The 22,290-nt window shown below is 41.4% G+C and overlaps 1 protein-coding gene across 14 annotated transcripts in view; it reads right to left on the bottom strand.

Moving 5' to 3' along the window:
• Nucleotides 1–11: 11 nt before the first annotated feature.
• RAP1GAP (RAP1 GTPase activating protein) overlaps nt 12–22,290 on the bottom strand; it is a 44,646-nt gene continuing 22,367 nt past the window's right edge. For 5 of the 14 annotated variants that reach the window (XM_018074564.1, XM_018074563.1, XM_018074561.2 and 2 more), the window contains 16 exons: nt 22,211–22,264; nt 22,039–22,122; nt 21,242–21,342; nt 20,496–20,625; nt 20,094–20,249; nt 18,256–18,327; nt 17,988–18,074; nt 17,160–17,294; nt 15,581–15,727; nt 14,251–14,354; nt 11,863–11,979; nt 6,900–7,026; nt 6,713–6,815; nt 2,967–3,052; nt 2,740–2,811; nt 12–721 (listed from right to left, as the gene is read on the bottom strand). In XM_018074564.1, the coding sequence (XP_017930053.1) occupies nt 2,788–2,811; nt 2,967–3,052; nt 6,713–6,815; nt 6,900–7,026; nt 11,863–11,979; nt 14,251–14,354; nt 15,581–15,727; nt 17,160–17,294; nt 17,988–18,074; nt 18,256–18,327; nt 20,094–20,249; nt 20,496–20,625; nt 21,242–21,342; nt 22,039–22,122; nt 22,211–22,264 (1,527 nt within the window). In that variant the 3' untranslated portion in view covers nt 12–721; nt 2,740–2,787. The other 9 variants (XM_018074560.2, XM_018074562.2, XM_018074565.2 and 6 more) reach the window with 9 other exon arrangements.

Here is a 22,290-nt window from a genome sequence, read left to right as displayed (position 1 = left end):
ACACAACCTAAGAGAAGCTGGCCACATTCTTTTTTTATTTTAAATCCAATATACTACATAGGCACTAGAAGCACAGGATAAGGTATTCATGCTTCCTTTTACTTAGCAGCGTGGCAACTGGAGGGGACACAATTCAAGCCCAAAGAAAAGTCTAGGGAACCAGTCAAGTATTTCAAAAGGAACTGTCCCCATCCTGAACAGTATTTTGTACACCTTGCTCTGCAGTGACTGACATTTGAGGAAACCACCATACATGTGCAGCACCAATCCCAGACCTTGCAGGAGTTTTTAGTTAATGCAAGTTTTACAGTAATGTCTTCGCAGGACAGTGGTAATCACCATGCAAGTTTAGCTGGTAACTGAACCAGATTGTATTTTGCTTCCTCAAGGATGCCCTAACTGCTGCCTATCCAAAGGTGATTTGGATATGGCTATGAGGGACTTTCCATCACATAGTCTGCAGAGGGAAAGGTGTGGAAACAATAAAATTAAGACATTTCCATGGAAACAGTTTGATCCTGGCCCTGTATTGGCTGAATTGGAGTAACACATTGAAACTAATTTGATTTGTATGAAGCTTGATTTCTCAATGATCCCAGGCTGTCTCTGATGCATCACTGAATGAAGCAGAAGAACTAGCAGCAGCTGGAATTCTGGGTTTTGTCTTTTTCTGAACTTTAAGGTAAAGCATGTTCACACTTGTTAATTTGAACAGCAAATCCTGGAACAAAGCATCAGAAAAAAAATCTGTATCTTTCATGTTCTTACAGCTATAAGTGCTTTGGGAGTATCATGTTCCCCCATCCACAATTTTGCCTTCTTATACCTCTTTCAGTTCTTCAGGAAATATCCTATAACTTAAGAACCCCCTTCCCCCTTTCTACTAGTGCACCCATTAGTCTTTGGGCAAATCCAGCCTGGAACTTCAGGTAATCTTTTTGAGATACAAAAGGAGTTAGAATGACTTGTATGTAGGTACCATAGTTTTCTTTGAGTCCCCTGAAGCCATGTTATAGCAATTTTTTACCACTTCTCTCCTGAAATTTTCTTGTCTCCAATCTGTGCTATCAAAGTGATTCTGAGGTGATAAAATGGAATGACTAAAACATCACTTTAAGCCAGTCGTGCTATCTCTAAGTGGGTAAAATGCCCTTTTGTGGAAGTAATGAACTCTGGTGAGAATTCAAGGAACATCTGGAGATAATCTCAAGGTAAAAGCCAGGATCTCATGAAATTTAATCATTTGAACCAGACTGATTGAAAAATAACCAGCCTTTGTGGCAGAATGTTGTTGATTTAGCAGGTGTACCAAATGAGATGGATCTTGCAGACTGTGATATATTTCACAAAACTATTTTAAAGGCCCTTAGACCTACTTCAGATCAGTGGAAACTAAATGCTCAAAACCTTAGGTACTAAAATAATACTTAAAACACTACTGAGATAAGAAAAACCCAAACTCGGGATTTTCCTTCCATTGCTTAGTGCCTATAATAACCACCAGTAAATGCAAAACCACAGCTTTTGCATTTATATCAGTGAGTTTGCAAATTGTTGTAATTCTGACTGTATACATACTTTGAGCAAAATTTGCCTATTTGGGAGCAGAATTTTGATGGAGTTCTGCCTCTTGTTCAGACAACCTTGCTCCAGGGTTACAGAGCACAAGCTCGGCTGGCAGCTACACTGTCATGCTCTGTACTTGTCTTTGTTGTAGTGTGCATTGCAGTAGTCTCAGTGATAAGTAACAGCTTCTTTACCTGGCTTCCCTTTCTGATCTCCTGTGTCACCAGTGACCACCACCACAAGGAGTGGTGGTGACTGACTTTGAATGCTGACTGCTGACCTGACTGCTCTGAATGCCACAAGGTGGCAGGGCAGCTAAAAGCTGAACATTGAAAAAACACTGAGGATCTAAACAGCAGTAATAAGAACTACCAGCTGTTCAGGATTATTTAGCAATAGGTGGAAGAATTTTCTTCTATAAAGATGATACCCCTTCTACTTCACTATATACCAAACTAGTTCCTGAGAGCCTCACATCCACACCACTTTCAAGGCAGCATGTTGTTTAGCTGTCAGGCCAGAGAAGATACTGAGCAAGGAAAGGAATATACCAAGCGAAAAGAGATACTCTCAGCAACACAAGCAAAACTGGACTATGAATTGTAGAGAACAAACCTGAAGGTGTGTTCCCCTTTGCTCTTACAGATCTCTCCAGGAGATCAAGTCCCACTTCCCATGTCTGGAAAAGCTGTGAAACTGGCGTGGACAAGTAGGTCCCACCAATACTAGGCTAAAAGCAAACAAGCAGGTGAACAGATAGGGACAACATTACAAAATGAGCAAAAGAAAGGGGGTCTGTAGAGTAATGAAACTATAAGAAGCAGTAGATAGGCACAGAGAAAGCTAGATTGCATCTGAGCAAAGGAAATTGAACAAACAAACAAAAAAGAAGAGGAAAAAAACTGCCTAGATTAGAGCAGAGAGCAGTGTCTCCATGGGAAATGCTGTTCCCTGAGAGGAAGGAGGCAACCAAGAAAGGGAGAGCTTAGGTACATTAGGCAGGCCAGAGTCAGCTGGCCATGGAAGATCGTTTGGGGAAGAAGGTGTAGGATTAACTCTGTTTACTGTGGAGCCGTACAGTAATTGCTGCACGGTTTCAGTGAGGCCAGGGATGGCCCAGGGCCTGCCTCCATCCTGAGCCAAGGGCCTACAGCGCTCCTCCAGGTCCGTTACCTGTGCTCCTCACCCAGTGTGCACCAAGACAGTCCTCCAGCGGTGACATCACACACAGCACAAAATGGAGGCCTGCAGAACAAGGTAGTTCTTTAACCTCCCTCTGCAAGTACCTTCTCATTGCCCTTTCAACCCTCAGCAAGCAAAGCCTCCTAAATAAAGTTCCTCTCTTCTCCCATCTTTATCTTTGTTCAAGTGAGAAGGAAACATTTTATTAAAGCACTTACTGGATTATGGTGCTGAGCATCTGCTTTGCTGCCTTTTCCTTTTCCAGTGGAGCCAGCAACACTGCTGGAAGGAAGCAACCTGCTTCCTAGAAGGGAACCAAGCACAGAACAATAAAGAAATAATCAAGAGGGCATCCCAGGAGTTGCACATATAGCTGGTTTTACCCCAATCTTTTCACAGATCTGTGACTCATCCACAGGTAAGAGTGAAAGGAATGTATCTATGGCCAACTTGACTAATGTTACCTTGACCTATTTCTCATTCTAGCTTGAAACACGAGGAAGGTGACTATTTTCATTTCATTCATTCATTCAAAAAAATCACTGGCCACTGGTTCCAGACTGTTTCAATGACACAGCTCTTTGGCTTCTTGCCTAAAGAAGCTACACCTGTAGCTATCTAATGAGTAATAAAGGAATTTTCCAACCTTTACAAAGGTTTTCATGAGTCTGTTTTTGATTTCTGTATCAGTCTAATGTTACACACAAAAAATAGTTTAAAATAATACAGCAGGTTCCAGTAAGTGACAATTCATGCAGTCAAGCTAAGAAATGCCATTACTAAATACATCTGTGCAACCTTAATGCCTTATCTCTAAGAATATAACACTAGAAGTGTTAAAGAGAGTTATAGCTGGATTTATGTCCTGCCCTTGAGGCTAAGAGGAAAGTCACCTCTGCCTCATGTGATATGAACTGGCATATGAGACATGTTTGTACTTTAAAGCCAAATCAAAAAATATTTTGGCAATGGCAGCTCTCTGTGTCTTTATCTGGGAGCATAATGACTACAGACTGCTGACACTTTTTTTTCCTTTTTGTAACATTTTTCTCTTAATCTGAAAGGCAACTTGGAGAACCCAAGAACGTGTACATGATTAGGAATTCTGGAATCATTCAGTGTAAGACCTAGACTTACAGTGGGCATGTCTTATGTTTCTCTGGAAAAAAACCAAAACCAATTCAGTCTGATTTTACACAGTGCATTAACTGTGGCTGAATAGTTATTGTATAGCTCAGTAAAGGGCAAAACTAAAACACCAGGATGCCTCTCTGTGTCCCAAGGGGCTTTCTTTGCTTTGTTTAGTTTAACTCTGGCATATCTTCAGTTTATTATGTTCAGTTAGGGATAATTACAGTTCTTCCCTGTAGCACAGATTAACCCAAATTACCAATATTCATTTAAATGTAATTTTGTCTAGGAATACTAACATGTATTGCCACACTTGATCTTGTGGTAATTAGTCTTCCATCAGGACTGGATGTAGTAAATGAACAGAAAATTTTTAGTATTTGCAAAAATCAAAATAAATGTATCATCCCTGTGGTTTTCCTTCTTTTTTTTTAGCACAAAAAATTGGTCTTAATCCTATCTCTTTCTAGCTCAAGAACTGTCAGAATTTCTGGAAATAAATTTTCAAATTCAGAAGAGCAAGATTTCACCTTATGCTTAGAGAATGCAGGCTTGACTCTGCTACTTCGTACCTCACACACACGTGTAACTACATTTCTGCAGTCTCCTGATTAGATGAATTGATTTCAACTAATCCGAAAAGTATCCATGTTTATCCATTTTAACAATGGCTCTCTTAGCACAAATCAGAAGCCCACATACACACCTGCAGGTTTGTTGGTGTACCCGTATATAGGTTTGGTTTTTTTACATGTATGCAGTGAAGGTATAAGAATAGATATGGTACAGCAGAAAATCACCACTCCTACAGGGTGCAGCTGTCTGACCATGCCAAGGTACTGAGAAAGCACAGTGAAAGTTTTGCAGTGTCAGTATCAGATCATTGCCACTCACAGTGGAGTCTATAAAACCTAAAAATTATGTTGAACATTATATCGCATTCTCTGCAATGATTATTCTTGGTGATGCATGATTTATATACTTGTGGGACAATAAGGAGTCAGCAGATAGGGAAACTATCTTGGGAAGAGCAGCAGAGGCCACTAAAAAGCATCCATCTTTCTCACACCTGCCTGTTCTCAGTGTCATGCCACAAAGGCAATAGGTGTGAATTTGTGAGCGGAGCTGTGGCCCACTCAAGATAATCCCAGAAATACATGGAAATGGTAACCTGGACAATGTCATGGTGACACAAGTGAAAACCCTCTGTGAGGCACAGAGCAACTATTGCCTTTATGGTGTCATTTCCAGATCCCTTACAAAAGAGACAATTTCATGGTGTTGAGCCTCCTGGCCCTACAGTATTTTTTTATCACTCTTGCTCTGAGCTGATGACACTGAACTCCTTCTTCCAAGCTTTCAAAAGAAGGACCTATTGAAGCTCATTCCTACCTTCTGCCTCATAATAGCAGCTCATTGGTTGTCTTCTGTTGTGAAGGTCCCTAACATGCTGCTTTTTCATATCACCACATTTAACACCTTTATGTCTCTCCTTCAGAACAAGCAATATTTGTATATAGCACCCCAGCTCCTAATTGTAGCATATGGCATGGCTCTCCTCTTCCTCTGCATGATCAATAATCCCACTTGTTTTTCCTGTTCTCCCAGAGTTTCAACACCAGCACCTTGAGTTCTCTTGTGTCTCTAAGCATACAAGCACTCATGCTGTGAGTTGTTCTGCAAAGTGGAGAAATCTTACAAACATCTCACAGAACAGAGGTCTCTGCAGAACATCTGACAGTATCACATCCTCAATGCTGTCGCTAAGATACAGACAATTTTAAGCAGGGCCACTACTGACATCTCATATGGGGCAGCTGTGGAGACTAAGACCTAACTCTGTCTTCAAAGTAAACTGGCTCCACTTTCTGATGCTTGTTATCTTTATCAACAATCCCTTTTCACACAATTCCTACAAAGATTTCACTGTCCCTTCCAACCAACTCTTTCACTTGCCATAAACATAATCCCTAGTATCTCTTACCATCTCAACATGCTCCTATTCCAGTCTTTTGGCAACAATTGTTAAGTTTTGCCTTTCACAGTTTCTAATGACTTCCCAAACTCAAAAGCTTAGTCTTCTCAATCATACTTTCCCAAAATCTTACACAGTCCTCTCAGCCTCTCAGAAACAGGTTGAAACTGATTTAAATTTTCCCTAATTTTAGCTTTAGACTGATTCTCAACATGAAATGCTTTAGTACAAACCAGTTCATTTTAACAAAGCGAAACAACAACTGCAAACAGGGTCTGAGATCAGTGCAGGTGATACAACCTCAGCAGCAGGTAATACGATAGTTCTCCCTGCTATGGGACCGAAAAGAAGACTATAATCATCTCTTTGGACTGTGAATGGATCCAAGCTGACTTTAATCAACTACTTCAGCTTTAATCAAGTAAGATTGACTAAAGAGCCTAGCCAAAAAAAAGCTCAGTATAGGTTAGCTACCTGATTACCCCCATTCTGAGAAGCACACTGCTTAGTTCAGGAAACACTGTTTCCATAATTCCTATATCCAAACTGTGTAGTTTATAAAGAAGTATGGGCACTGATTCAGAAATGCAACCATAGCTCTCCACAGAAACACAAACATGTTCATTCTTTGCAGTCTACTGTAACTCTGTCTGCAGTATGTACAGCACTATTTATTCATGCTACTGAAACATTCTCTCCGCATTAAAGTTTGCATGCCAGTTTCTCTCCCCATTTCTCTATCATCTACCTACACTTCTCAGATCTTAAGTACAGCATATAAAGGATGCAGCTCAACCTCCCATACGCTTCTAGAAGCATAAGTAGAGGATTTTTTCTTTTTATTCTTTCTTTTTTTACCTGGTGAGCTAGAAGTACTGGGTGTGCAGTCACTGTCATCCAGCCACATATTCTGAACCATTGAATCCTGTTTTGGAGGGCCCTCAAGAGAGCACGTCAGCTCCTGGAGAGGGCAAAGAAGACGTGTTTTAATAATGCACTTGGTAAAATCAGGCAGGGTAGCCTCTGTTAGAGATCAGACACCCACCCTGTCATTCTCCTCTTCCTCAGATGCTCCATTTTCCCTTAATCCACTACAACAACTGCTTACACTGGATGAAGAACGTGAGAGTGGCTGCATCACACAGTATCCTGAAGTCTGACTCCTGAGTATTCTGTGAAATGCAAGCATTCAACATCATCATGCTTATTGTTACACACAGGCTTAATTTTTTGTGGCATAACTTTATTATACAGCAATCAGAAACAGTAAGAAGAAATGACTCATCCACAGCTAGTTTTTCCACCTAGGAGCAGAAAACAAGTGAACTGGCTTGCATACCTTATGTTCTAGTTGCTACATCATTTAGTAGAAACACCACTTCTTTGTCTCCATGCTGGATAACCGTATGAAAGGACAAATCTAACTGAATTTTTAAGTCACAGACTTAGGCGTAGTAAAGCGGAGTGAGTCACACCATCTGCATTTAAGTATCAAATACATCTAGACATTCATTAAAATCAACGGATGCCTTATTTTGGAGATCAGAGACTTAGAAGCCTAAATATAATATGAAGAGACGTGAAACTGAGTATAAAGGGCAGTGAAGACCCAGTCTTGGCCTCCCATTCCCACAGCTACTATCAGACTATCATGTTTGGTCTTATGTGAAATTCCAGACAGAACAAAGGGACTATAAAAAGCACACTTTTCATGCCATAGAGCTTATAAATTGTTACTGCTGGTTTTCTGGACAGGTGTAACACGAGAAGGCAGGAAAATACACAAACATTAACCAGTATTATAGAACAGTTAACTAAGAAAGTTTAACAAAGCAATGGGAAGGTTGAAACAAATTACTGAGATCTGCAGGCTGTCTCAGTGTCAAACTATTTAGCATAAAGTGCCAAGCTCTTGCACAGGCATGTCAGAACTTCCTCCTGCTTACAAACAGGAACACACCTAGGTCAGATTCCCATCCTGGTGATTTTCCATGTGACAAGTTGCCAGTAGATGGGCTCCTTTAGGTCCATTCCACTAAACTTTTAGGTCTCACAGGGTCATTCAACAGGGATATTCAAAGCAAACTGTATTGGATCACTTTACCACTACTTTCTCAAATGACACAGACACTGAGGTAGCCCGGTGCATGTTTCATAACTATCAAGAAAGACCCTTAAGGTCAGCTCTTCCCAGATCAGAATTTGTGATCCACTGCTTACAGTCATCTAGGAGATATAGCAGTCCATGAGGCTGACATGCTTACATGGTAGAAGGTGCACTGTGCATGTAAGCCTAAAATTTATGGGGAAATACCACTGTTTGCGTAAGACTAGCCAGTAAGGGAGAGATGAGTGCTTAAAAATGTTAAGAAATATAAAAAAAGCTAAGAGAGGCAAGAAAGATAAGACACTTTTAACATACTAAATATATTTATTCCTTCAGAAACACTGCAAAATGTGGCCAATCTTGACCTACAAGCAGTAATGAAACCTAAAGTCCCAGGCATATTCCATGCCAGCATGCAACAGGGAGAACAGTAAAGATAGGGCCAATATAGGCCAAAGATATTTCCTCTAATTTAGGAAATATATTTTGGAGGAAATGAAAGCCAACATGCTTCTCCCTCAGCAGAGCAAACAATAACATGAATTTAAGTGAACTGGGATCTAGATTTCCACAAAGTATCTGCTTCTCAGCATCTTTCCTCAGCAGGTTTCTCCATCCTCGTTCTCTGCACTGCGTTTCCTGACCTATGTAATTCAAAGGCACTAGAGACAGAGGTGGAAACGTGTTCCTCTGCTCTTGCCTTCTGCAGGCCAAGATATTCTTACTCATTTGAACGAAGGGGAAGCAAAGGGGTCGCACTCAAGGTGGCCTCCGTTCCCCATCATTAGCAGAGGCTGGTTCAGTGGCTGCTGACTGGGCAATGGGAAGAGCATAGAGCCAAAATGCTCCAACAGGAGCTCTCTGTCCATCTCCCTCTCCCAGAATTCCTGCTCCAGGAACTGCCAGTGGAGCGTTACTTGGTGCCATTGGTCTCTCCACAGTCCTTGAGGTCCTCTAAGTACGTTCATGCTCCTCTTAGCCAGGACTCTCATTTCACCCCAAAAGTCTTGCCAGTATCTTCAGTGAGGTAACCAATGACTGAGTAGCATCCGGTCCACTCCTGATTGGCTTGATGTCCCCACTCAGATGTGTCTGAGGAGGGAAAACACACATACAAAAAACCCATGTACTTTTCCTAGGATATGGACATATACAGTATAGTGCTTGATTTTTCAGATGCAACCCAGAAAGTTGTCTGTTCCTGAGGAGTTCTGCTACTTGGTTACATAGGCTGGCTTAAGTCTGTCCCTTGGGAAGAAAAATTATTTGGAAGGCTACCTGGACAGAAGAGCAGAAAAACTAAGGACAATTGTCCCTGCATGTGAGACAGAAGACACCATTAGCTCAAGTGAACAATGCAGTTTCATGGATTGCAGGCTGATCACTGCAGAAGGGTGTGTTGAGAATCAGGAGGCAAAGACAGAAAGTAAGTGCCACTTTGTCTCTACTATAAATTAATTAATCTATAATTTATGTGTTCCCTTGGCATTTCTTTCCAGGCTAGTTTTAGTAGAACACAGATGAAGAGGTTGATCATTTAAGTCTTGAATCTGAAATGGTTACTTAAGACCAGCAGCAACATGCTGGATGTTTCTGCGATAAGAGAAATTTCTTGTGACTCTACTCTATGGAGAGAACCCGGAGAGGATTGACTACATACTACCAGGGATAACCCATTTATGTTATCTAATAGGGACTACATAAATTATTCTAGAACCATTCAGAACTCTTTTTGCATTAGAATTATGCCTATATCATGAATCCTGATTTGTGGTTCCACAATGAAAAACAGATAGGCTATTTCAGCAGAACATCAGTAAATGGTCTCCAAGACAGACTGTGAGAATTTACACTCCCAGCCTTTTCCTGCAATACTGTGCTAATAATGTCTTGCTGAAAATGGTGTGCTTTACATGGTGGAATTACATGTTCTTACTCCCCTGTCTCAGACAACATGAAGAAAGTATGACTGCACATGAGCTAGTCCATAAGTCTGAGATCACAACTCTAACTCTGGATAATCACTAATTGTGCAAAACTCCATGCTACATCCCACCTCATAAACGAACTCTCCAGGAATGGGCTAAACCACCACAATTATGATCGTAAGTGGTTTGAGTCTGTGACTGGAAAAAAATGCATAGAGAGAATCCTGGGGACAGAACTAGACAGACTGCCAAATAATACAGGTCATGCCTCATGTGCATAAACAATATTCATGCAAGTATTGTTAGTGAAATCCCATGCTACGTTTTCTCTCCAAAAGCATATGGATACCAACTTGAAACAGCCATTGCAGCTGGCTCACCTCAGCTGATGGAGAACGGGGCTTGGGAAGTGGGGGAAGCCCACAATCATATGCAAAAGTCAGGAAAGAAAGCTTCATACTTCTTTTTTTCCAGGACATGCACACATTCTACAGTCAGGTAACCAGGACTAGCCAAGCTATGAGATCTTTTCTAAATAGGAGAAGTCTTGCTTATTATGCAAGGTAATCATCTATCTAATCAAAACAAGAGTCCCTAACACATACCTAGTCAGGAACTTCTAGTTCACTAACAAGGTCCCAGGCAGGATCAGGAAAGGGAGGTGGAATGATGTGGTAATGCTGGAAGATGGTGGTTGCTGACCAGTCAGCAGTTCCATGTCCTGCATTCTCTCTTGTCCTTGGCTGCCAGAGCTAGCATCTTAAATGGTCTGTATCTCCTAGATGTACTCACATCCTCCTCCACACCAAAATTCTGGACACTCATCCAACCCAAAACCAAAACTAGCACATACACAAAAATGTACTTACCAGAACTCTGCACCTTGGCTGTGACAAAATTCCGGGCAGTACTACAGCACACAACTGGGTAGCTGAACTACTGCAGATAGTCAGCAGCCTGTAATTCTTAGAGAGCATTGGGTCTAGTTGGAAGGAAGGCTCTTCCTTGTCAAATCTGGCACCTGGAGCAACTACAACCACAGAGCCCTGGTTCTAGGGCACCTCCTGAAATTTTCTTAGACTAGACACAGTCCTGAGGAAGCGACATGCCCTAATACAAAATAATCTGTCCCTTTTTTGCCACAGGTCTCATCCAAGTTCTCATGAAAAAAATTAGGTGTGGCAAGCTGTTCCAGAAAGTCAGCTGCAGCCTTGGATTTAGAGACAGGCTGCTCTGGAGTCTTGGAAATGTAAATGGGTGGTTTGCCTGAAGTATTTTAGATAGGATCACACACCAGTATAAAACAGCTTAGCAACAGCAAAGCTCTACTACAAGGAAATTGCATTTTTCCAGTTTTTGGCAACCAGAAACTGGAAAACTATTTTGCAGACTGCTACATGAAGTGTTTTGCAGGAGAACACGGGGTGTGGTATGGCGTGCTTTAGCAATGAAACATAGGTGCAACACATGAGACCGTGCTGTAACACCTGCTATAACACTTCGGGAGGACTGAAGACAGGTTAGTTCACGCTGGTTGGGAGCAGCGGCATGGATTCTGCTTAAAGGGGCAGAACTTGAGGACAACCCAACATCCCAACATACCCTTGTCCAAGCTTCTCCATGAAGCTCCAAAATCACTCCAGAGCAAACTATAGAAGAAACATATACATGAGTAAACATGGATAACTGGACAGCTAAGACTCTGCGTATCCTGTTGGATGCAAGCTAACATTATAGTAAAGATATAACCAAAATCACCTTTAAGTAGTCCAATCTTTCTTCACCGACTGCTTCAGAAAGCCGAGTCCATGACAGGCTCTGAAATACTGTACCACAGCCAGACATCTAACTTTTAAGACGCTTCAATGCCTGATGTGGACAATCTCAGCAAAGCCTCCAACAGAACGAGACATGCACCACACTTAAGCCAATACCAGAGACAGCGAGCATCTTTCAAATTATTTTCAACTCACTTGCTCTTCCTGCTGGGGAACTCTGGGGAGCTGGGACTGGATGATCCATCAGACTTCAGGTCAAAGAAAGTTCCAGGACTGTCCAACACCCTCTGTATCCTCTCTGCAGTGTCTCTGCTCGGAGAAAAGAGAAACAAGCTATACTCAGAGCCAGAGCTAACTACTGTCTATTCTAACAGTCCTTTACAAGCCCAATACAAAGCTGGATCTCTCATATACATGTGAAACAGAAGTAAACACAGTTGTATTGAAAAGGGCAGACTCCTTACATGTCACATCTGACATATTCAAAATGGCAAACTTTAAGCTCCTTTTGAATTGATTTAAAAGCTTAAATTAATTTCAGTATTCACCTTTAATTCTTTAACTTTTTCTTTTATCCTCCCTCTTTCATTAAGATTTAATAGAGAGTGGCAAATATGATGGTTACTATAGTATTATTGCTGCTAGTACTTGCCAAGATACTTCTGAAGAAAGCTGTCTGTGTGAGTAACTGAAAAGAGAGGTATGTTTAATTAAGTAAAGGAAAACTAAGGGGTTTTTTGGGGGGGAGGGGGATGCTGGGGAGCTTCAGTGATGGGAGTTCACAGAGCTCTTCCCCTGCTCTCCTGGTCAGTTGATCCTACCTGTACCCCTCAAATCATAGTTCCTCACGCCCTCACTTGTGCTAATAGAATTGTTTGTGAGACTGGAAATTACCCTGACAAAAATTCTAAAATTAAAACAATCCTGAAACTTCTGTAACACATGAACAAGTGGGATGGACTGGGTCAGCTCCGTCACCAAAGCCTGCACATCATTAAATTACAGCTTCAGGTGAAGTCACACGTTGAGCTCACTGTTGCCAGAAAGAGAGAATGCTCCAGCCTCCATCACTCTTACTGACTGCACTTCCCATCAGTCCTGATACCCATCAAACTTCTCCATGAGCCAGTTCATGGCGGAATCTGGCAGACAATTATCAAGGAAAGCAAGTTGATACTTTTCCTCTTAGATTAGTGGGCTGAATCGGTTCCATGAAAGATCCACTGAGCATCTGAGCCATCACAAGGAACAGTCAGAACTGGGTAGTTGAAAGAGACAGTGGAAGAGGGGAAGTATCACATCTGCTTTTCAATAGCAACAAACTGTTAGAACAGAACAGTTGCTAGTGAAACCACACCTTCAAAAATGACCCAAAAAGTCTTTCACAAAATACAAGCTAAGGCTCCCTGTTCCTCATATCTAAGTTTACAAATATGCAAAAAGAAAGCTAAATAAGCCAAACAGCTTACCAGTTCCTCCTAGTAAAGAGCAGGAAAAAAAAAGAAGAAAATAAATCCAGGCATTTTCTTTATGATAGAAAAGTTTTACAGATTCTTCAAGGGGAAAGAAAAGCTTGTTGAACACAAAGTAATGGATTGAGGGACACAACTGCCTAAAGTACAAAAGTAATTAAAATAGTGAGAAGCTGTGGCTAACTGTGTTGGCTTAGACTGGGCAACAGGGCAGTTGTCTCAGAAGATTTTTCTCCAAGTAGATTCTATACTATTTTTATTCAGATTAGGTCATATGTACCTCATTAAGAAAGAACAGAATATGTAGTAATTTCCTTCTGTCATAAAATCACTGGTTTCCACATTAAAGATTACTTTTTCCCTTCTACATCGAGTCTTTAACCTGCTTTCTGGAATTCTTGCAACTGGGAAAATTGCATATTAGATGCACAGCACTCAGGTGACTTTTGAGACTCTGTATAATCTTAAAAAGGTGTCTCAGCTAGAGCTGAGAGAAATTTATGATTTATCTAAATAATCTCTGGTGACTAGTAGACAACTTTTGAATGGTTATAATTCTGTCAAATATGCCAAAACACTCCTTGAATCTGTATTCTTTCCATTAGTTATAATTATTTCTCAAATGATCTGACTTAAACACTAGTCTTTTTGACTTAATGCTTTAAAAAGAAAGTCCTTTAAGATACAAGAAGTTTTGCCTATTTGAACATTTTAACATGGAAACAAACAATCAAGCATCCCTTTACCAAGTACTAGCCTGTCATCTGACTCTTATCTAAAAGTGGTGAATACAGAAGAGGAGACTCAAGAGTCCTGGATCATACTGTAAAATATTTAAGAGCGATCTTACAATATTCCTCTGCCCATTTCCTCCAGTCCTCCTCAAATACTGATTCTCCCCACTTCCAAATGTCCTTTTTTAATTTTGTCTGTTTCTGTCATTTGTCCATTTCTCCAGCAGCTGATAATTAGGTTTTTCTTCCAACCATTTCCATTTCAGCTCTCATTCCTGTCAATTCCCCTTCTGTCTTTATATGTGCCTTTTCATGTTCCTTTTCTCATCTCCTCCTGTTTTTCTACCCTCTTTGTCTCATCTTCCCACAGTTCATACCTCTTTTCCTCCTGTATGTTCTCAATGCCAATGGCACTACTCCGTCGCCCATGGAAGCGGCTGGCTCGAGTACGTGATGGGCTCCTACCAGGTAAGGCAAAAGACTAGAAAAAAGGAAAGCGTGATAGAAGGGAAGGAAGGGAACAGGACAGGAAAAACTGTGGAGAACGGGAAGCGTGGCAGAAGAGTTTGTGACATGAATCCAGATCCTCTCCTTTACTCTGCAATACAATAGCATGGCTCGGCTCCACCTCTGCAAGAAGGAGTACTTTCTGTCAGTGAGAAAGAGCAGCCAGGGCTTACAAAGGTGGTATGAGAGAGGGACAGAGAGACACAGAAACAAAGGCAGAACACAGCCACTATACAGAGAAAGGAGCTCTGGAAGGGAGGTATCCCCCTTATGATGAGAGGAGAGGCAGAATCAGAAAGGTAAAGAAATCAAGAAGTTAAAGGTGTGGAGGAGGCAGCAAACCCAAGTCATTAATAGGCTGTGACTTCCTTGTGTTGACATAGAGAACGCATGCAACCAAGAAATCTTCCCACTGAAGGGCACCTTCTTGGCTTACTCGGAGATGCCTTTGTTGTAGTTTGCCTGTATTGACATCACTAGTGCAGAGACCACAACTGGCCGGATGCACTTTGGCCAAGGTAACCATATTTTCAGTATTGGAAACACGGATCCTTTTCTGGAAAGATTTGTCCCAGATTTATTATACTCATGCTGATCACATATGTTTAGTATCCCTATCAAATAAGAAAGATTTTGATAGTGACTAGAAATATTCATTCTTTTTCTCACCCCAAACTTTATTAATTTTGCTGTTTCTTCCAAACATGCAAATTCTATTTACAGCAAAACAGCACCTTGAATATATATTGTGCACCTGTTTATATTACAGAAAATAATCTGATTGTTGAAATTGAAAAAAGTTAAACAGTTCTAGTGTCCTTATGTTCTCAGCTCTTGCCATATGACAATACAGTACCATTCTGGTCAAACTATAGTGCATGCATTTTTTAGCATATGGCAAGGTACAGGATCTAATCCAGGATAGTAGAGATATATGTCAAAAGTAGAACCATGTTTGACTTTCTTCTCCCAGTTTGCATGAATCTCAGCTCTAGCTGACACATGAACTGAGGCTAAAGGACAGGCACAGACAAAACAGACTGCAACACATACTTTCATCACTTGTGAAATGGGATGATACAACAAAAAGATTCACAGGCGGTACAAGAGGACAAACTAATAGGGAAAGAGAAATAAAATGTATGGGTGGCTACAAAGGTATGCCGGGTTTTCTTCTTACAGCCCACCCGAATACCTTACCGCAGCAATGGCCTTAGGGCCCTCGGCGACACTCTGGCTGAGGGCAAGGCCAGCTGTAGCTGGGCGGCTGGGCAGGGTGGCTGGCTGCTGCTTTCTCATGGATATCCCCATGGTATCCAGGCTCTGGCTGCGGCCTCTGATCACCCGCTGAACAGGAAGGAGGCAGGGAAACAGACAAACACAGATATACACATATAGACATGCACACGGTAGGGTAGTATGAGAAGCATCACAGATTGAGTGGAAAGTTGTGACAGACCGACATCAGAACCACACAAATCCTGATTCCTAGAAGGTAGCATCTTAGATACTGTCCATACTACTTCATGCATGGAGCTCTGGGAAGAGCCAGGGAGGAACTCTTCCTCATGTATATTCTCAACTTTCACTTCCCTTGTCCTTTTGCAATAATTCGAGATTCCCTACCAGTATCCCAGCATACTGGATAAGACAGCATCTACTGGAGCAGTCCTACCCAGTAGAGGCTATAAAACGCAAAATCAAACTCCTGTTCAAGACTGTAAGGTTCAGTCTTGTATGAATTTCAGTGCTGGCTGCAAGGGGAAAGCAGACATCAAAATCTGAAGCATTTGAAAAAGCCATTTTCTGAGTTTACTCAGCCTTTTCCAGCCTTTTACAAAGGTCATCTGTATACATGACATGCAAACCACAGTATCTGCTAGAAGTCAGAAAAGGGATATTTTAGGGTAACTAGAGTAAGACATGGATGGGTATAAAATTCATGGTTAGTAGCAAAGGCAGGGTAGATTGATTTTATGTAAAAATGCACCTCACCAAAGCATCCCAGATCTGACCAAAGCTATGCACATAGCTAAAGAAACTGTATGTGAATGGATTCGTTTCAAAGCCCTTAGTAACTCTAACCAGCCTACCATACAAAGCAGGTGGAGGTCATCTGAAGAAATGCTATTCATAACACTTCTTTCCAGACAAAAGTGACATCAGATTCTCTCTATATAACCAGTTCAAAACTCAGTTTGCCCATTCATATAAAAACTTTGCTTTCTCGTATCATCTTGATCACTTTCAAAACAATGTTCTGTCACCTGATCCTGACTTATTAAAAAACTGAAACAAAACAACACCATGCCATTTACACTGAACAAAGATAAAATAACTCTGGCTTTTAGAGAGTAAGTAAAGCATCACAGTTTTTCTAGACAGTACACTCAGAGAGCCTTTTGCAACCGGACGTGTCTCATATTGGCCTTTTTAGCCACCAATGCGCTTGTAACAAACGTGGGTAGAGCCCTTCCCAAATCTTTGTTCACGAAGCCCAGCCATGACACTCAGAGACAGTTTAGAAACTCTCTTGTAGTAGTTCTTGCAACTCTTCCAATTATAACAAAAATGAATTGGAGGAGATCTGCTGTAGGAACCAAAAGCCCCTTGCTACTAGTTATTACAATTCCACTTGCAAACAGTTTCCTTTTTCTGTAAGTCACAGAATAAAACCCCATCTGACACTAGACACCAGCATGAAGCACAAAGAGTTTGACTTCTACAGGCCAGTATGGAATTCTGCACCATACTGCACCTGCTCTGTAGGATGGCTCACCTTGAAATTTTCCAGGAAGCCCCCACTGCCATTCTCTATCTTGTCATCCTCCCCTGTGGGTAATCCCATCATACTGCGGCTGCGAAGCTGCAGCTCCTCAAAAAGGCTCTCCAAGAGGGCACTCCGTGTTCTTTCCTGCATCAGCATTGGAAATGAGAATATCTTTTAACAGGAGCGGAGGATTTTTTCCCTGTTTTCTCAGTGTCTCACATCCTTCTTAAAAAAACCCAACAACCAACCAAACAAAAAATTCCCAAAACAGCAACAACGAGAACAACAAAACCCCATGAAAATACTTCAAACAGTATGAAGTGTTTTAACTGCATAGTTACAGTTTACAGTTTTACGACACAGTTATTATTGCAGTAAGACCCAGCCCTTTTAAACTCTTTCTAAAGCAAGTCATAAAGGACACTTTTTTACAGCTGATGAGACAGAGGCATGTTTTTTCCAGATCAGGCAAACAGCAGAGTCTGGAACAGAATTTGGTACCAAAAATCAGTGATATCAGTATGCATCCTGTACCATAATAGTGAGTTTCAGCTAATACAGAATTTCCTCCAGCAAACTGTATGTGTCACATTCCCATTCTTACTTGAGGATTAGACCTTTACATTAGAATGCACCTGTTCATATTCTATCACACCTGCTATGAAATATGAAGGAAGCATCCCATAACTGAGTATTAATCACATTTCATCTTCCTTTCTTAAGCAACACAAAATCAAAAGTTAAAAATTTTACTATATTTTCTTAATCTGACAATAATATCTTTATAACTACATATAATTATAATTTTTAATGGAAGCAACCAGGTAATAGACCCACCTCTAATTTAGCAAATTTCTCAGCTCGATAGCAGCTGTACTCAGCATTGATGAGCTTGACCAGAAGGAATTCACGAAATTCTGCACTCTGTAAGATAAGATGAAGACTAGACTAAACTGGAGATAAAAACAGTAATAAAAATATCACATGATAAAAGCTCTGCTTACTACTCTTTGGACCTCCAAAGTCATTTAGCCAGACTGACTCAGAACATTAAGTGTGTGTACAATATCCTCCTGCCATCTAACATTGGACCAGAGAAACAAACCTTTTTAAATATGGCTGGATTTGGCAGAGGGGGTCCAAAGAAGGGGACATCATCTCGGGCTGTGACTGAAACCTGAAATAATATAAGGGAGAAAAAAAAAGTATCGTAACACAAGTGAAACTATCAAAGTTTTCAAACTACTATGATAGACCTGATCCCTTCTGAATAATTTACATACCCAAAAGAGATCTAATACAGCGTCCTGTGCATCCCTTTGTTTCTGAACTCAGTGGATGAATGTGCTGATTTATCTCCTAGAAATTCAGCTGGATGTGCACACAGCAAGAACAACAAAAAATTGAACCGACTGCTTTTTTAAAAAATATTTTTAATAATAACCAGTATAATCAGTATATTTACCAAAAAAAATGTTTCTATTCAGGTTGCAAGATAGATTTACCTCCACTAGAACAACTTTGGTCAACATGGTTGTACTGACCTATTTGTTTTTTACAGAGAATCCTTGGTAGAGATATACTGCACACTGAGAGGAGCATCTCAGTGTCACTGCCTCTCTGAGTCACGGGTGATAAACATGCAAAAGCATTTTCCCAGTATGAAATAAGGAAATGCATGAGTTTTGTTTGTTTTATTTTTAACATGCTCCTACCTAACATATCAATGTCAAAAAAAAAAACTGTAATGCAGGCCAGCTTTTACATAGTCACTTGTCTCCTCACAGCACTTACTTATAATTACATGCAGCTATCTTACCACAGCACTTCACAACATTTCAGAGTTAATTTTTTTGTCATGTTTGAAATGGAGCAATATCGTTATTTGCTATTTCATTCAAGAGGGAACAATGTCATGACAATTGCAGCTGCCTCAAAATAACAACGAATAAACGTCACAGAGCCACAGAGCCAATGAGAGGTGTGAGTTTACCGAGAAGAAGCAGTGAATTTTTGCGCCCTACAATACAGAGAACAAGAGAAGTGGAATCCCATGCCCCTGATCAGCATGAGGCTTTCATTTGTCACTACAAAATGGCTGCCCAAAGCAGAACAATGGAAGATGGTTGCTCCACCAACACCCTCTTCGGTGGAAAAGCAGATGGAGATCCTGTCCTAATTTTGGTATTCTCAGTGTTCCTGTAGACCTCCAAGGCATAGGGACTCATCATCACCAAATCAAAATCCCTACATAATACGAGACATAACACACGGATTAAAGCGTTTCTACAATGGAAACTCCATCATAAATGCAAGTTTCTTTATATTTTCTGCTCTTTAAGCATGACTGAAAGTTGAACATAAAGATATATAGACATCCATACAGAGTCATGTCAGGGAGGGAGAAAGAGAGCTGTATCCAAAGACTGCAGATATGGAATATGAGCTCTAGCAGGACTTCTTTCAACTGGAGGGCCCTAACAGGTAGCTGTTCCCTACCAGATAGGCATCAGTTCTGAGATCCCCAAAAGCAGGTGTAGATCCCATAGATTAGGATAGCCAGCTGTATCTGACCTGAAATCTCAGGCAGTGCAAGCTCTAAGCACTGCGCGGTACAGCAGAAGAAATGCAGACATGAATTTTACCTGACTTATATCATGTAAGCAAGACAACCCCCAAAGTGGGATCAATTGTGCCTCATGTCCCTTGATGTAAACAAAATTCTTTTATCTGAATTCTTCCTGCTTCTGTTCCCAAGCTTCAAGCTTCAGAAATTCATCAGCTACTTTGAAAAACATACAACTAACACTCTAGTTTCATGTGCAGATACTTAAGAAATGAGGATGACAGCTGACTGAACCTGTACCTCTCCCAGAGGCCCAAGTACAGGTTTCCACTTCAAGGATCAAAATCAGTAGAGGGGAATCTATTGATTCTGGTTACCTTGTAGAGAGTGTCCCCAGTGGTGCTATGAGTGAGCTGAACTACCACATAAGCATGTAGGAAATTAGAAGCAATCATATCAGGGACAAAAGGTGTGCTTTCATCCTGGAAGATGATGGCTACAATGTCATTCCCAATGTGACGCTTCCGCTGAAGCTGGAGAAGAAAAAATAATAAAGAGAGAAGGCAGGTGAAAAAGTGCAGAACAGTACAATGGGGCCTCAAACACCCGTTTGCCAAGCATCTCAAACCCCTGTTCAAGCAAACCCCTCACCACTACTTTTACCATTACTCCAGCCATGATTCCCAACATTATACAGCTAGTCGTTCTCCCCTCTACACAGTCCTTCTTCGAATATCCCCCCTCTCTTAGACACACTGTTGTAGTTCTCCTTCTGATACCTGTTGGGAATCTCCCTCTGTGAAGGGCAGCTTTGTAGATACATGAAACATGATCTCCTTCCCCCGGAAATTTGTATAGACTGACTCAGTGCCTGTTTGACCTCTGGTAACATCCAAGCCTCCCCGGAACCTGAGCAAATCCATACCACGCCATAGGTCAGGCAGTAGAGATGAGAAAGTAGAAAGAAAAACGACAGTATCAGTAACAGTAGTACATCAATATTATCAAAGGTAATTTTTAGGAAGTCAGTGATAGTGACGCACCAAATCTTACCCAAACCAATGCACTGACTGAAGCTGCACAGTGTTTCTGCTGGTGAACGTACCAGCTTGCTAAAAGCTATGAAGCTAAACCAGGGATCCTCAAAGATGCTACTTTCTTTGGTATTCTTCTGAGAAACACACTCCATATTTCAGAACTACAGAAGGGATGGGCTGCCCCACAGAAAGAGCCTAAAACAATACTGTTCCATACCATTGTGAAACAAACTTGTATTTGCACTTGTTAAATAAAATTATTCTTTGATGTTACTGCGGGTCAGACTGAGATACCAGGAAAATACCAGCAGACACCTAACTAGTTTCCAGCCACGATGGCTGACAAAAGCATCCTGGGCTTCTTCACCTGCACTGGGATTCAGAGGACACAGCACTTCTCTGAAAGCAGGGCTCTAACAGAGTCGCAGCCTGTGAATGCACAGTGTTCTCTGACTCAGTTTGGCTTTCTAGCTGCGCTGGGTACGCACCCACGGAAATCCTGCAGCTGAATCTTGTCACCAAGAAAATCCAGGAACTCCAGGAAACCCTGACTCTCTACTGTGTTACTGAAGACTTCTTCTTCAGTTGTCTACAAAAGGAAAGCAGAACTTGTAAGAAGCACAAGCAGTACAAAGAACAAGCAGTAATTTCTATGCACAATTCAACCAACAAACATCTCTGCTTAAATACATTTCTGATCTGGGCCTTCCATGGTGCTGGGGATTCCTACCTCAGCCCCAAGCAGCCATTAGGGTTAGACTTAGGGTTCAGAGATCCACAAAGCCTGCACTTCCATGGACACTGGGAGTGGAAGAAGCATGCCAAGGGAAGCATGGCATTGCACCAAAATTGCTTCCTCCACACCTTTCTCATCTGGGCCACTTCATGGTTCTGGGGAGCTTTGCCTCATCCCTAAACTGCCTTTAGGGTTAGGATTAGCATTCAGAGATCCATAAAGCCTACAGCTCCAGGGACAATGGGGGTGGAAGAGACAAGAGAAGGGAAGCACAGCACTAGAACAATATCACTGCCTCCACGAACTTCATCTGGGCCACCTATGAAGCTGGGACTTCTGCTTCAATCCCAAGCTGTCATTAGGGTTAGGGTTCAGAGATCTGCAAAGCTGCCAGGGATACTGGAGGTGGAAGAGGCATGCCAAGGGAACCACGGCACTGCACAATCACTGCTGGCCTCTGCACCGCACAGATCTTCTTATTACATTTAAGCTAAGAGAACTGACTCTTTGCATTTTGTCTCACATACAGTGGGATCTGACAGAGCTTACCTGTCCAGGTTTCTGGTAGATGACCCCAAATTTGAAGTTATTGCTTATGACGTGTTCATCAAATGCAACAATAAGCTGCGAAGCCTGAGGTAATGAAAACAGAAATTATCAGCTGGATGTCATTAGCCAGATCTTGAAGGAAAAGTGACACAGACATACCAGAACACTGTACCTTGGGATAGAGGACAGGAAAGAAGCGTTCAACATTCACATCCTCACACAGTAGCTGTCAAGTGAGAAAGAGAGGGAAAC

The sequence above is a fragment of the Manacus vitellinus genome, unplaced genomic scaffold, assembly GCF_001715985.3.
Source record: "Manacus vitellinus isolate BGI_N305 unplaced genomic scaffold, ASM171598v3 scaffold_28_pilon, whole genome shotgun sequence".
Lineage (NCBI taxonomy): Eukaryota > Metazoa > Chordata > Aves > Passeriformes > Pipridae > Manacus > Manacus vitellinus.
The sequence above is the reverse complement of the archived record's forward strand: the minus strand, read 5'-3'. Positions and strand labels throughout refer to the sequence as shown.